The sequence below is a fragment of the Mycteria americana genome, chromosome 17 (assembly GCF_035582795.1).
Source record: "Mycteria americana isolate JAX WOST 10 ecotype Jacksonville Zoo and Gardens chromosome 17, USCA_MyAme_1.0, whole genome shotgun sequence".
Classification (NCBI taxonomy): Eukaryota; Metazoa; Chordata; class Aves; order Ciconiiformes; family Ciconiidae; genus Mycteria; species Mycteria americana.
Genome location: NC_134381.1, coordinates 9670695 through 9686272, shown reverse-complemented (window position 1 = coordinate 9686272; position 15578 = coordinate 9670695). Strand labels below are relative to the sequence as shown.

At 51.3% G+C, this 15578-nt stretch overlaps 1 protein-coding gene across 4 annotated transcripts in view; it reads left to right on the top strand.

Moving 5' to 3' along the window:
- Positions 1–15578, top strand: part of VAV2 (vav guanine nucleotide exchange factor 2) — a 155882-nt gene that overhangs the window by 127509 nt on the left and 12795 nt on the right. For all 4 annotated transcript variants that reach the window (XM_075519505.1, XM_075519503.1, XM_075519502.1 and 1 more), the window contains 8 exons: positions 2349–2447; positions 3928–3996; positions 4593–4693; positions 8232–8331; positions 9805–9900; positions 10395–10463; positions 13146–13232; positions 15387–15472. In XM_075519505.1, the coding sequence (XP_075375620.1) occupies positions 2349–2447; positions 3928–3996; positions 4593–4693; positions 8232–8331; positions 9805–9900; positions 10395–10463; positions 13146–13232; positions 15387–15472 (707 nt within the window). The remainder of the gene's footprint in view (positions 1–2348; positions 2448–3927; positions 3997–4592; positions 4694–8231; positions 8332–9804; positions 9901–10394; positions 10464–13145; positions 13233–15386; positions 15473–15578) is intronic.

The following is a 15578-nucleotide window of genomic DNA, read 5'->3' as shown; positions in this document are numbered from 1 at the left end:
GGGGAAGCGAATTGCTTTGCATCGCTCCTCGAAACCGAGCTGCCTCGTGAGAAGTAAAAAATAAGCCAAGCTGGGATGGCGCTGGCCCGGAGGGGGTTCTCCGAGGAGTTTCCCAGCCCATCGTGTCATCTGAAGGAGTTTGGGGAGGAGGAAGGGAAAGGGAGAGCTAATAAGCCTTAAAAGATAAGCTAAAAATAGCAATTTGCCGCTGAGCCGAGGCAGCGTGTGTCATTTCAGCCCTTTGTGGGGAGAGGGGAGCGCGGCGGCCCTGCCTGCTCCGTCAGCCAGATGTGCCTGGTCTGCCGCGGGTATTTTGAGATGGGGCAAGCGCTGACAGGGCTGGGCGGGGAGGATCCGGCGCTTGCTCGTGCCTGCTGCTGCTCCTGCCGGGGTGTCTCGGGGCGGGTAGACGTTACAGCGGAGCTTTCTGGGGCAGCGGGGACCCGTGTGTGGCTTTAGGGACGAGCAGCCAACCCCATTCATCATCTCTAAAAGCCTTTCGACGATGGGGAAACGCGGGCGTGCAGCACGCATAGCCTCATGGAGGGACTTGCATTAACTCCGAGGGCTCTGGTGCAGATAGCATGCTCCATGGAGGAGCCAGGGAGGTGCTGGTGGCCCTTGCATCTCCCCAGAGACGCTCTCAGATGCCCTCGCCATCTGCGTCCCCAGCGCCGAGGAGTCCGGCGGCCCTGGCTTCTGCTGATGCAGAGCTCAAGGGACCTTTCCACCGGAGTGCGACCTTCCAGATTTTCTCCCACCCTCTGATATCTGCCACCCCCAGGCTTTGTTCAGACTCTAATTACTGTCTCCTAGCTGCAAACAGTACATACCTCCCCGTAACAAAGCAGGATCAATGGACGAGTTCACTGATCAATTAAATCCCCGGAGCGGTGCGCGTGGCTGTGCCAGACGAGGTGCTGGGAGGCTGGGAAGCAGGGCTTCACCCCACGGAGCCCGGCAAACGAGCCGAGCTGTGCGGCAGTGATGCCCGTGCTCTGATTTCTCACCTCTCCCGGGCTTGGCTGCAAGCGCTACGAAGACCGTGACCACGGTGGTTGAGACATTTCATCCCTTCGTGCCTTGTCTGCAGCCTGAGGAGCTCCCAGCGCACCGAAAACCCGTCTGGATCAAGGAGTCGGGCACAAAATAATCCCACTGATCCTGCCAAAGTGCTCGGAGCTGTTTACGGACACCGACAGCAATGCCGAAGGCAGCACAGCTCGTTGGCCACCAGTGTTTTTACCGTGTTGCCATCAGTTGCAGAAGCCACTTGGCCCAAGAACTGCCCCTTGGGAAGGTTTTGACAGGAATTTCTTGCATAAAAGGCAAAAATTGGGGAAAACTCCCACCGTGTGGGTGCCCCGCAGCTGGGTGGTGCAGGAGTAGGGTCAGTGGAATTGGCAATTTTTCACTGTCCCCTCCACAATGTTTTATGTTTTCTTGGACACCGCTGAGCAGCGATGGAGTCGATGGCTCTGACTCCCTTTCCTCCCCTTCCCTGAGCAAAAGAGTCTATTTAAGCACCCACTAATCCATCTAAATATTGGATTTTTTTTTTTTAAGACTTGTCGCCATAGCAAGTGTGTCATGCTAATTGGTTTCTTGTATTTCTGCATGCTTCAGATTAGATATATGCAGGTAAGACGCATTGATTAAAATATTGGTTTCCATCCAGCTGATAGGGCTGAGCTCTGAGTTAAAGGGGGTGTACAGAGGGTGTCCCTTCCTGTGCATGATCATTAAAACCCCAGCACTGAGTCACCTCCCAAGTTCAGAGACTGCACCGACCAGTGCAGCCCCTCCCGACACGTGGTTTCAGCTCCGCTTTACAGATGTAAGAGCGAGAGAAGTGACTCCAGGAGTTGGGGCTTTGAGAAAAGCATGTATGATCAGACTGGACCTAAAATCATGAGAATGGACAACCCTGGCGGGGGATTTGTATTCGTCTAACGTATTATTTATGAACCGCTTAGGCTCTGTTGTGGGTTTCATCTTAAGCAAAAAAAAAAAAAAAAAAAAAAAGGGGGGGGGGGGAACCAGCATTTATCTCTTATTTATTCTTTAGCTGATGGGCTTTGGTGATGTAGCTATAATAAATGCAAAAAATGTAATGCTTGCCATGTTGAAACATATTGAATAGTACAGATAGGGTTTCTTCCTATTTTTTTTTTGGATAAAAATAGTTTCCTTTAACATAAACCAGTAACTACTCTCCTGACTTTCCAAACTTGCGCTTGTTCCGAGTTTGCCGTCACCGAAGGCTGAACGGGAGCCCCGCTCTGCGTGCGCAGGATGCTGGACCACTTCAGGGGTATCTGACTACCTGTTATTTTTCCTTTCTCTAGAAAATGGGAATGACAGAAGATGACAAAAGAAATTGCTGTTTGCTAGAAATCCAGGAAACTGAGGCCAAATACTACAAAACACTTGAAGATATAGAAAAGGTAAGAAGGGAGCCATCTTTTCTATACCGTCGCCTTCCACATCATCGCTTGATCTCGCATTAATCTCGCTGTATTAGTTCTTGCGGCGAGAGCTGGCAGATGTGATGAGGCAGGATCGATGCGTTCGCATGTAAAATTGGAGAGAAGGCGGATCCAGAAAACCCATACTGACAAGCACAAATGTGCAGCCTGTAACTGTAGGAGCCAAATAACGTATTTTTTTCTGATCGCTGTGTATCGGAAATAGGCTGAAAACCATCCTGCTGTGTCCCCCCTACCCTGGGGGTGAGAGACTCCCGCTTCTCGCTCGGCCGGGCCGGTCTCGCCAATAAGAGCCGTGTTTGCAGATATCTTATCACTTTGATTGCTAGGGAATAATTTCTTTATTCTAGGCATTTTTCAGAAGTGCTGAAGCTGTGCTGACTTGTCATTGAAACTAATTGGATTAAAAGTAACACTCTGCTGCTTGAATTCATGGGGTTTAATTGGTTTTGATAAATTATTGTTGTGCCTTTCTTTTAAATAAAAATAAAAATGAACACCTCAGCAAGACAGCAGAGTCGTGGATACGGCTGGAGCCTGGGGGTGGTTCCTGCTCCGAGGAAAGCAGCAGGAATGCAGAACAATAGTGAAAATCAAGCTGCCCTTTCTAATCACCCTAACGCTTTTGTTTCCTCCCCTTTTGCAGTTATTTGCCTCTGTCTGCTGAAAGTTCCCGCAAAGAAGCTGTGAGCAAAACCCACGTGGTGGAATAAGATTTCCCATTGTCCATAAAAATGTCCCAATGTATATGTCATTTATGTTAAATAGCCCTTGTTCCTTGGAAACAGCCACAGCCTTTTTGGTTCAGTCTAAAGGAAGAGTTAAATTATGGCTTTGATATCCATTAAAAAGGCTTGCGAAGGCTTCGTAGGTTCTGATGGCGTGTTATGGGTAGAGGGTCCCGTCTTTGGTGCATTGCATCAGGGGGGTTTTTTTGTAGTTACAAGTCATGTAGACGTTTCTATTAATATGTATTTGTTCAGAAAGGCATTTCCAATGTAATCACATCATCGGCGCTTTTTCAAGGGCAAAATTCTAGTGAGATAATCAAAGAGCTGAAAAGATGCTTCAGAGCTCTTCCCAGCTGCAGCGAGGTGAAGAAACCGTGTGCATTTAAATCCCTCTCCCCGGAGAGGGGTCTGCACCCACCCACGGGTGGGGGTCTTGCACCTTCCCACGCCTGGAAGTGCCGCGGGGACCAAGGGGAGCTCGGGGAGGATGCACCCACGGGGGTCCCTGGCTCCCACTTGGGTCCCTGGCACAGCCCGGTCTTGAGAATTGTATTGTCATTCGTTTGCCTTTGCAAGTGCTTAAATTCAGTAAAACCTGGCTTCTCCCTGCCCAAGTGAAGCAGGGAAAAATACCTCCCTTGGACAAAAAAACCCCCTTGCTCACTCCTCTCCGGTATTTCAATCCTTTTTCCATTTATCTCTTGCAGAACTATATGAACCCACTGAGGCTGGTACTAACTCCCCAAGACATGGAAGCTATTTTTATCAATTTGGAGGTAACGGCGTAGACATTGTGGCTTAAATCTTTGTTCTTTTCACGGCAGCTCAGCCACCTTCCCGCTTAAGAGAAGACTCAAGATTTCATGTTAGATTTGTGCGTTCGCCAGTAGAGGTTCAGTCCTTCATGCGCTGCGGAGCTTGAACGGGTTTAGGAAATGTTCTTTAACACTCAGTTTTAGAGTTGGGGATTATATGAACTCTAGGTAAGAAAAGAATTTGATACGGAGGATGTTCCAGGGCTGGGGCTATGTATTTTAGCTGTACTTAGAGATGGTTCGGGCACACTGCGATGAAGGGATTTATTTCTACGCTGGCTTGCACGGGATCTGGGGCAGAGCCTGCCCATCTCCTCCACTCCCTCCAGAGCTGCAACAGGGACTTTAATACCCATGGAAATCCTGGTGCATTTTCCACCGTGTAACCTCCTTGCACTCCTGGCCATTTAGGGCTGCATCTCGCTAGAAGGACTTATTTCAGAAACAGCTAAAAAGAGGAGGAAAAAGAAGAGAAAATGACTGCCTGATTAAGTAGTGAATGTGTTTGCCCACTCGCTTTGGTTGTGTTTAAAGTATTGATTGTTGCTTCGTTTTAGGACCTAATTAAAGTGCACTTCAATTTCCTGAGAGCCATCGACGTCTCTATGATGTCTGGAGGAAGCAGCCTGGCAAAAGTGTTTCTGGAATTCAAAGAGAGGTAAAGGAACCCCAGGTTTTGGCAGCTCCAGTTTGAACCGGTGCAGGTTGCTATTTGCAGGGCCTGTCTCAGAGCTGGGAACAGAAACGCCTGTTGCAGCAGAGCAGTTTTGTATCCTCCGCAGCTAGATGCTTTCAGGCGGCTGAAACATCACTCGGAGCCAACACTGAAGCAGCCAAATCCAGCCCCAGCCGTGCCAGGTTGCCCAGGGGCAGAGGCTCACGCTGGGACGTCTCCCCTCTCTGACCGACCTGGCTAAATGGCGGTGGCTCCCGTGGATGCTTGTTCTTGCAAGCCCACGTCTGCATCTTGAATTTTCCCGGGCTCACAGCCTCCCGCATGGGACCAACTGTTTTGCAGGCTGACCGTACAACGCGTTTACAGGGACGCGTCAGAGGGGATAAATAGGGGAACGCTACAGTGATGGCAAGCCGGAATGGAGTAAAACCTCACTCGCCTGCGAGGGTTTCACGTAGTCTCCTCCTGCAAGCAGCAGCGGGGCTCTGAGGGGCTGGGATGTGGTAGGGGGACTTCTTCGCAGGGGAGACTTTGCTCTGGTCGGATCAAAGGGATTGCTCCCTCTAAAAAACCGCGTATTTGGCACTGCTGTTGTCCGGCACCTACTGTATGATGAATAACTGTAAAAGTTGCTTTTGCAAACATAATAGATTCTGTGTTTTGGCAGCTGCAAGCAGGAGTACCCCAGAACGCAAAGATAAGGTTAATAAAAGCCTTTAATATCCTTAATCCTAATCAAAGGCCTGATTCATTGTGGAATCGTGCCAGGGCGTTATTTCACTGTGATTAAACCAGTGTCTAGACACAGAAATGCCATTCAGAAGTCAATAACTCCAGAAATACCATCTGCATTAATAATACACCGTAAGGTCAGATATTCCATCAGTCACAGCGCCTCTTTTTAGAAAGGGAATGTTTTCTGGATTAAAGAAAAAAAAAAAAGTTTCCAAAGAAGAATGCAAATAATTTAAAAATACTCATAAAACTCACTTAGGTGATTTTGATCTCGTAATTCCTGGCTCGGCTCTGTGCATGCCGGTGCTGTCCCCGGGCAGCGATCCCGAGCTGAGCTGCTGCCCGCCGTGCTGGGGACAGAGCCGTGCTTGCGGGGAGCAGGGAAGGGACACGGGAGGAGTCGTGGAGGTGGCATCGCTCCCCAGGGAGATCTGCACGGCTGCGCAGGAGCGCGAGGCTCGTTTTTGGGCCGACAGCCTGTTTCCTTCTGTTAATTTGCTGGTGGGAGCTCAGCAGAGCGCCTGTAGCTGATGGGTTTCGTGCCGGCGGTCGAACGAACAGGCCCAGTTCCTAAGGGAGTTTGCAAGCAACTTTTTAAAGGACCTAAGAGCCTTCCTGAGAGGTGAATGAAGGAGCCAGACCGATGGCTGCGAGGTCGCGGTGGCAGCTCCGAAGCTGCGTTCAGCCCATGGGGGTCTCGGGAACCTCAGCATCGTGGGGAACTGCTGCTCGCGGGGAGTTTTGGCTTGGAGAAGACCCCAAAACCGGGCTCTCGGGGATGAAGAGTTTGGAGCAACCTGATCTAAATAGGCAGGGTCCTTTCCTGCATCAGGAAAGACGACGATACCACATTTTACAGCAAGGAAATGGGGGTGTAGGAGGAGAAAGTGAGCTCACCTGGGGAGACAGCGTTGTCCCACCAAGAAGGGATCGTGGACCTCCAGAGTCCCCGCTTGGTCCCTGTATATAAGACCTTCCTCCATCAAATGTATCCGTGACAAATAGCTCTCACTTCCCTACGCATCCTCAGAGCCATCGCGACAAGATGATGTATTGCTCCTCTGCTTTGCAGGTTGGGGTTGTTTTTTTTTTTTTTGGGAAGGAAATAGTTTGTAAATCTTTCTCTGAAAGCTGGAGGTTTGAATTTATGCTCCTGAAGCCTCTTTGAAACTCTCCAAGTGCTGGCAGGGTAGATATTATTGTGCATGTTCAGAAGTTGTCAAGGGGAAAAGGCAGAAGAAAAATCCGTATTGGCTGCTGCTTCGCTGGGGACGGTGGCTCCCATAAATCTCTCTATTCCGTTCCCCACCGGCATCTGAGAGTCCCACGTTTGCGGAGCGACACCGGGTCAGGTGCTCCCCAATCATCTCCATCAAGACATGAGGCCCCGAAATAATGGATGAGTTGCAGCATGTGATGGAGTATGGGTCTTAGCAGCAGCAATGCAGTTAAGGGCAAGGAAGGGGGGGGAAAACCCAAACCTGTCGTGGGGGATTAATGAATGAAGTGGAGGAAAAAGGGGGAATCCACAGCAAAACTGCTCTGCTTGTGTCAGGTGTTTAAATTTATAGCCCGGGTTGTCCATAAAGAGATTCAGGGTGTTTCCAAAGGCTGTGACACCCTTCTTTTCCAAAATTACCTTGTCTCTCGATCTCTAGGTCCCTGTGGCCCATCCTGCAAGGAGCAATGAGTTTTCTAAAATGCGTCCTTGGGTTTTAAGGGGATTTGAAGCCTCTCATTCTCGGATGAGGTGCAAATTATCATCACCCACGTCCATTCTGGGCATGTCTCAAGAATCAAGAGTTTCTTGCCTTCTTCCTTACTTGGTAAAATATCCAGAAACCCTCAGAGAGAGGGGCACACATCAGCCACGGTGGTGGCAATTGTTTTTTGGGCTGTGAGCAGCTGTGACTCGGGAAATGAAGGCTTTTTGGGAGATGAGTACATGGCCTGGAGCGAGCTGCATTCGGAAACGCTCTCAGGAAATGGGGTTTTGTTGTTGTTCCGTCTTGAAGCGCATCCCTGCTCTGCCTTCGCAAGCCCTGGTGCAATATGGCACAGCCGGAAAACCGGCACGTGGCCATCGGGGCGGCACGGCTCCTGTCGAGACATCGAGGCATGACGGCGACGGTGTATGCGTGAGAAAAAGCCGCCTCGCAGCCGAGGAGCTGCGGTGTTGGATTGCAGGGGTTCAGCCCCCTCCTCGTGTTTTAGTTAATCCACGGACCCTTGCTGGGGTCGGAGCTGCTCCCTGGGAGAGGCGAGCGCCGGCGGTGACCGGCAGCTTGGGCAGGGATGGGGTCCCAGCTCTTCGCTGTTTCTTTTCATATTTGGGCTGTCAGACCTGGGGTGCAGCTAGCTCTTGTAGAGCCACTTTGTAACCCGCTCTAGGAAAGGTCTTTCAGCGTCGAGCTGGGTTTCCCTTTGTTATCGTGGTGCTCCGAAAGCCCAGCTCTTGGGGGAGCGGTGGTTAAATATATCAGACTTGGGAGTGGAGGGATGGATGAGCCATCGTACCTCCAAAAACGGGCTCCTCTGGCCACTTGGCCCCTTCTGCTCGTCGTGAGCTGAATCACCCCCACGGGCTCCAGCTCTGGCAACTTCAAAAGATTTAAATGTTAAAAAGCTGTGCTGTAAAAGAGTGTTAATACTTTACTAAGCGGTTATATGGGGGAGTAGCTGTTTGCCTTGTCCTTTCACTGTATATAAGTATATATATCTTTTATAAGAGGTTATAACTGCCAGCAAGTGTTTCCGATTAAATCTGTGATTTTCCCCTCTGCAGGCTGCTGATTTACGGCAAGTACTGCAGCCACATGGAGTACGCCCAGAACACGCTCAACCACCTCCTCGCCAACAGGGAGGACGTCAGGCAGAAGGTGGAGGTGAGCGGGCGAGGGGCATCGGGGCGAGCGCTGCCCACCCCCCTCGTCCTGGGTTTTGGAAGGACTTGCTGGAGCCGAGGGCGTGTGGGGAATGCTTCAGTTAGCAAGAGAGGGGAGGGATGCGGGGGTGAGTCTGTAGGACATTTGGATGAGGTGCTTAGGGACATGGTGTAGTGGTGGGCTTGGCAGTGCTGGGTTTACGGTTGGACTCGATGATCTTAAAGGTCTTTTCCAACCTATACGATTCTGTGATTCTGTGTCCGTGCTGTCCAGAGAGGGAGCAAAGCTGGGGGTTAGCTTGTCCTGATCCCCTGCTTGCCCCTTCTTCTCCCCGCCAGACACGCTCTCTGTCCTTCCTCCCCGAGTTTATCCAAGTTAAAACAAGCTGGGTGACTTTATTTGAGTGGGACTGGTTGTGGACACATTCCTCTTTGAGTGGTGCAGGGCGTCCCAAAGGCACCGAGCATCCTCGAGCCAGGAGCCGAGTGGCTTTCCAAGGTCACACGCAGCATCAGGGACAGTCAGAGGTGAACCCAAGTCCCCAGGCGAACGCCCGGATTATTCCCTTGTCCTCCTTCCCCAGCGTAAAGGCTTAGTGTAAATAGGGGCTGATCCAGATATTAAGTAAATCAAAGGAGCCCCAGAAGGGATGCATTGTTTGAGCTGCTGTTTTACCCAGCTTTAATTCCTGCTTTGGTCTTGATGCTAATCTGAATTTGCTGGGCTGTCTGTACACGTTACCTCGGTTTTTGCAAGCGCTCTTTGATTTTACGTGCAAAAGTAGCAACCCAATTCAGGGATGAAACTGCGTTTAATAATTTTTTTTAGAACGCGTTCCCTGCATCTTGCACCGAGCCAGTTGCTGTAACATCCAGCTGCTCCCGTGCTTTTCCTTTCTCTCCCTCCCTCGCGGCAGCCCCGCTCCTCTTCCTGGGGGGCACACAGGGGGGCTCAGCCAGCGCAGCGGAGTCACGTATCTAAATGGGTCTGGGCGACGGTAACGGTCGCAAAACTTCCTGCGATCGCATTAGCTCATCTTAATGACTTAATGCTTATCAGCGAAGCCGCAGCAACCGTCTGCGTGCTTGCTTCCAGCCCCTCGCAAATAAAATGCATTAGTTCGAACCATCGAGGAGGTGAGTTAAGCTAATGCGTTTCATTGGACGTTTCCCGAGGTCTGAGAGCATTCGTGTGCTCCCCTAACGAGCGGTATCTCATTAAGCTGGAGTAGCTCAGTTACATGAGAATGTCTGTATTTTAGGGTCCAGACCTTGCGTTTTATTCCTCGATAACCTCTGCAGCGGGGGCCCTGGCGCTGGCTGGGTGCTCGCAGGGACCACGAGCCGTTTCTCATCTGAACTGAGTTTACAGAAGCAAAACGTGACAGCCGGGGGACGTTGGAGGCTTTTTCTGTGGGGGAGTTGTTGTTTTTCCCCAGCTGCTTCACCACCGATGTATTGATTTCTTCAACAGGAATGCACGCTAAAGGTTCAGGATGGGAAATTTAAATTGCAAGATCTGCTGGTGGTTCCAATGCAAAGAGTTTTGAAATACCATCTCCTGTTAAAAGTAAGTGTTTCAGCATTGGCACTTCTCTCCAGCTGCCATCCTCGCTGCAGCATCTTTCGGCTCTTACAGTGGAGAGTGAATCGTTGCCAAATGCAGAGTGAGGGTTTTTTTTTTTTTTCCCCCCCTTCAAATGAAATAATTACTAGAGCTACTTAACACGACATAATATTTGTGCCGTCTCTTAAAGTACAGTGACCTAGGGTAATTCTGCGCTTGTTAGCCACAAGAGGCAGTTAATGAATATAAAATAAGCTTGCATATAATCTGATTATGTGTGAAATTCCTCCCGTCAACTCCGTGTAGCAGATCTCTCAAGCACCAGCCGCTCGGTGTGTTCCCTGTCCTACGGCCGCAGCCGCCTGCCCTGGCATCCCCGCCACCGCCCCGGCAGCAGGCAGCGTTGCCCACGCGTCGCAGCCTGCCCAGCGCAGGCAGGGTGCGGGCAGCTTTCCTAGCACACCCAACCGCTTTATTTTTATTTTTTTTTGTTTCAGGAGCTGCTCAGCCATTCATCAGACCGACCAGAGAAGCAACAGCTGAAGGAGGCTCTGGAGGCGATGCAGGTACGGGAGGGCGAGAGCGGCAGCGGGGCTGCGCTGGGCTCGGGGTGCAACAGAGCACGGGAGCCCTCTGCTTCTGTAAAACGAAAGCTTAGATGGAAAAACCATCCGACAGCCCGAGGGAAGGCAGCCTCTCCTCCTTTTGGACGTGCGTGTGTATATTGGTTGCCGTTTGATGCGATTGCTTTGCGGCAGATCTGTGGGCATCGCTGTTATCTTCCTCCTTAAGCAGCAGTTACGACTTGTGTGTAAAGAGGCCATGCCAGATTTGTCTCTTGTTTTTGCTCGGAGGGATCTGGAGGAGCTCCAGCCCTATCAGCGAGTCGGGGAGTATTGCAGAAATGGGAGCCTGTGCCCGTGTCTGTGCGGAGCGTTGCCTGCACGCTGTTACCCCGGCGCGGGTTGGGAATCCTTTTATCCAGGTGGCTTTTTTTTATTAAGGGGAAAAATTCTCTTCCCACAAACGAAGACTTCTGGTGTCAAAATTTTGCTTTGTTTCAAGTTTTTTTGAGCTTTCAGCTGAAACGCCCAAGATCTCAGGAAAACCATCAGCAACAAAAAATAGAATCATCCAAATGTTTTCTGACTCAGATATGTGTGTGTGTCCGTCCCCCCCCCCGCACACTCACACTGCGGGATCCTTGTCAGCAGAATCTGACTTGAGGATGATCATTAAATCCAGCTTTTCTCTCTGGAGAGCATCGCAGGACTCATCCCTGGCCTTGCTCCTGTGTTCTCAGGTCACTTTGTTTTCTGAGCTGCAGCTTTTGTAACAACGCTGCGTTTCCCAGCGCTTACATAAGTTGGGTGACCTTTTCAGCCGTTATCCCTGCAAGCCCGGGAATCCAGAGCCCATATGTAGGTCCCTTTAAAGTTAAGGTTGTTTGAAGGACGTTGCATTCGCAGCCCGCCGCTGTACAACACATGGCCGTGGCCTCGAACGGACACGAAACCTGGTGGCGGTTGTTAAACCCTGCCTATGGCCTCATAATACGGCACCCACCAATACCACTGCTCATAAATAAATGTATATACGCTCTGGCTACGCTGCGGACTCAGCGGTTTTTGCAGGAAGCTGCCCATAGCCATCAGCCAGGTTTCTCTCTTTCATCGCCCCATCGCCAGGAGAGCGCAGGTGCAGCGCAGACCGCGCGGGGCTCGGCAGGCGCGCAGGGAGCCGTGCAGTTCGGTTTTAATTGATCTGTAAACCAAGGCTTAACTTACAAGTAGTGTTTTTCATCGCGGATCCAGCCTTTCTGTCTGCCGTGCTGGTGGGTGGCGGACGTTGCTGCCGCCTGGGGCGAGAGCCATGCGGGGTGGGGGGGGGGTGTGAATATCTACAGCTAGAGCTACATTTCCCAAAGGGATGCACCTTCCTTTTATTTTGCATAGGTAGCTGTTTGCACAAAGCAGGGGCAGGATTTGCACTAAAAAAATTGCACGTGGAGCTATTTGGTGCAGGTACCGACCCTCCACCTGAGCGTGCAAAACCGAGCCCCTGGGTGATGGTGTGGGCGAGGCAGGTTCCCGGTTAAATCCCGCAGCGCGGGTTTGCACGTTGCCCTCGCTGTTTCAAATCGCAGTCGATCCTGGGTGGTTCCCGTTTGCTTGGCGATGGCCTGTTCAGCAGCAGGGAGCAAACGCTCAAGCGTGATGGAGGATGCCGCTTCGTAAGGCTTTTGGTTTTGTCATTCTTCATAACCGTCCCTGCCACCGGCCTGGTGGGGTATTCGTGATGTTATAAGTATTGTCACGTAGATTTGTGATTATTGTCTGTGACTTACCCTTCTTATGTTGGGAAGCTGAGGAAGGTCTGACCCAGAGGGGATGTCTTAAAAAATCCCATGTTCGGATTTAATCCAAGTAGACAAGAGCTGTTGTTGAGGACGAGGAGGCAGGGAGCAGATATGAAGCAAACAGGCACGGAAAATACATTCCGAAGGGCGTAAGAAGTTGTTTTAGTGGAAGGGATAGGGTTCTTTCTCTTTGATGGGTCAAAATTTGGGTAAGCAAGGAATTTTTCAGGGCAGAACGCGCTCCGTCGAGTGTCTCCTTGTTTTACGACATAGCCTTAGTGTGGCGGGAGGTGTCGGAGACGGGGATGCGCTCGCGGGGTGTCCCCGGGAGGACGGAGCGCGAGCATCCCGGTGCTCTCGCCAGCTCGGGTGCCATGCGGAGCACCCCGGGAGGTCAGCTGGAAGCAAGCGGGGCCAGGTCAAGTGCTGTTCACAGCTAACGTGCAGCCGGGTGTCCAAAGCAGTTATTTTACAGACGTGGATGTGTTGACAGCAGAGACTGGCTCGCAGGTTTTGTATCCGGGGGGGTGAAGGGAATTACGATGATGAAAGCTGGGAGGGAAGGATGCTGCCGGGGCAGAGGCGCGAAGGCAGGGCATGCCTGGCTGCTCGCCCGGGCTCTCGCCAGGTAACAGCCGTGGGTCGGGTTTGCTGTGCTGCACTGGATTCATGCATTGCCCTCTTCTGGGAAACGGGAAAAATTGCAGTGCCTGCCTGGTTCAGCAGTGGAAGCCCAAAAAGCCTGTGCTGAGGCTGTCCCGGGCTGCTGCTGGGATCCTGCTCTGACTCCTGAGGGCGGCTGCGGGGAGCCGGGGTCCTGCGCTTTCTGCTTGGGTAAGGTACTAGTTTCATCTGGAAAGTAAAAATCGATATTCGCTTTTCTTTTAAGGACCTGGCCATGTACATAAATGAAGTAAAGAGGGACAAAGAGACTTTAAAGAAAATAAGTGAATTTCAGAGCTCTATAGAAAATCTGGTAAGTTGGGAAATCCTCTCACTCCCTACTTCAATGTGATTGTTATAATAACAATCGTATTTGCTTTTTCTGTGCAATTGCTGCTGCATCTGATGTGCTCGCCAAGAAAGATCCCTGCGTGTTCCGACACTCCCTGATCACTGTCTGGTTTTGCCGACGGTTCAGAAGTGGTTGCTACATTACAAAACCCATTTGGCTGAGATGGAGGGTGGCTTTTGGTGGTGGTGGTACACTGAAATTGTTTCTCCAACTTTTTCTCATGTTATTAGTGTAGGAGGACCCAAGAATTCCCCAAATCAGCTGTTTAATTTCCCGTCTGCTATTTAAAGTGGGTTTTCTTTTGCTGTTAAGAGGACAGAGGTTAACTGAAAGTGTCCCAAGGCCCCTTTGGAGGAGAAGGGCACATGTGGTATGCACCTAATCCCAAAATCTCAACCAGATATTTTAAGGAGAACCTCATCCTCCAGGCTCCGGAGGTATCAAACACTTGGTCCCATTACTGTGCATCAGCCCACGCTGTGCAACCCGTCACTCACTTCAGCCCCGAAGAAGCCCATTAATTTAATATTCCGTGGCAGAGCTTCAAGCTAACGAGCTTTTTCCCACATTTGCCGGGGGGTGGGAGGGCGGGGGAGGGCTGGTCAGCTGCGGGCGCAGCTGCTCTGCTGTCACGCTTTACGCTGGGGTAATGCAATTTGGGGGCTGACACCTGAGATGCTTCAAAAGGGGCTGATGGAGGGAGATGCCGGGGGCTGCCCACCCCGAGGGCCTCCTGGAGGGGTCCTGGGTTTGGGGGGCTTTAAGCCTTGACTTCATTTGAAAACAATGAACTTTTAATTGATGGTTATTTAACAGATGGAGACAAAATCCTTAATTTTCAAGAGAAACCTGCAAAAAGCCTGCGGTGGGCTACGGGCCGTTGGCGGCTCGCGGGTTTTGATTGAAGCAGTCATGATAATCCCGATCTGCGCGAACAATCAGACATCATGCTCCGTGAAAGCGGGAATGTAAATGGGGGCATTAAGCAGCCGCTTCTCCTCCTTGCAGCAGCCAGAGAGCAAGTTTGACGTGCGGGAGACGAGATGTTAGCAAAGCAGTCACTCCTGCCTGCAGATCAATCCCACGCACGTTCTGCTCGGTGTTTCCTTTCGTTGCACCGGGCGGGACGTTGTGGAGTGGTTGGTGTTTTGTATACAGAGCCCACATGGCACGGCAATGAAATAATTACGGACTATACACACAGCTGTGTAAAATATTTATTTTCCTGACCAGCGGTGATGCTTCACAATTTTTTTTTTTTTCCTGTAAGAGCCATGCAAGGGGATTGATGCCCGTGGCTCGGCGGCTGTGCTGCACCGAGCAACGTTTGCGAGGGCTTTTGAGCTGAAGGACAAACTGACCAAACCCTTGGGTTGGGTTCCAGCCTCCGCAAAATCTCCAGTCTTGGTTCAGGATGGGAAGCAAAAGTATGGTAGCCTTCGTTCTGGTTTTGTAGAAACCCCTGGAAAATAGCTTATTTTGTGGGGGTTTTGCTTTCTGGATCCCAAACCTTGCAAAAATGCTTTGACAAGGAGGGGGTAGAGAGGTGGGGTCGGTCTCTTCTCCCAGGTCACAAGTGACAGGACGAGAGGAAATGGCCTCAAGTTGTGCCAGGGGAGGTTTAGACTGGATATTAGGAAATTTTACTTCACCGAAAGGGTTGTCCAGCACTGGACCAGGCTGCCCAGGGAAGGGGTTGAGTCCCCATCCCTGGAGGTATCTAAAAGCCGTTTGGCTGAGGTGCTTAGGGACATGGTGTAGTGGTGGGCTTGGCAGTGTTGGGTTTACGGTTGGACTCGATGATCTTAAAGGTCTTTTCCAACCTATACGATTCTGTGATTCTGTGTGATTCTGTGACTCCTGAGCCTTGCCCTGGGATGCTGGTGCTGGAGCTCCAGGGGTCTCCCGTGGCCCCGTTCCTGATGCCAGGGCCATGCTCGTGCAGGGGCTCCCCTTGGCGAGGGCGATGCTGTTCCCAGGAGCTGCTGCAGCTCGAGGCAGGGCTGGTGGGGATGCCCCCAGCACACTGCGCGGTCCAGGCAGGTTTGGGTTTCAGTCACCAAAGCATCGTCCCAGCCCTGGCTGCGGATCTCAGCCCTGCTTTGCTTTCTGCAGCAAGTGAAGCTGGAGGAGTTCGGGAGGCCGAAGATCGATGGCGAGCTGAAGGTCCGCTCCATAGTCAACCACACCAAGCAGGACAGGTGAGCGAGCAGACGGGCTCAGAAGTTTTCCCAAACTGAATGTGCCTTTGTCTGGCGATTCCTCTTGTGCTCATTTATTCGGTGATCGCCTAGAGTTGCACGGACA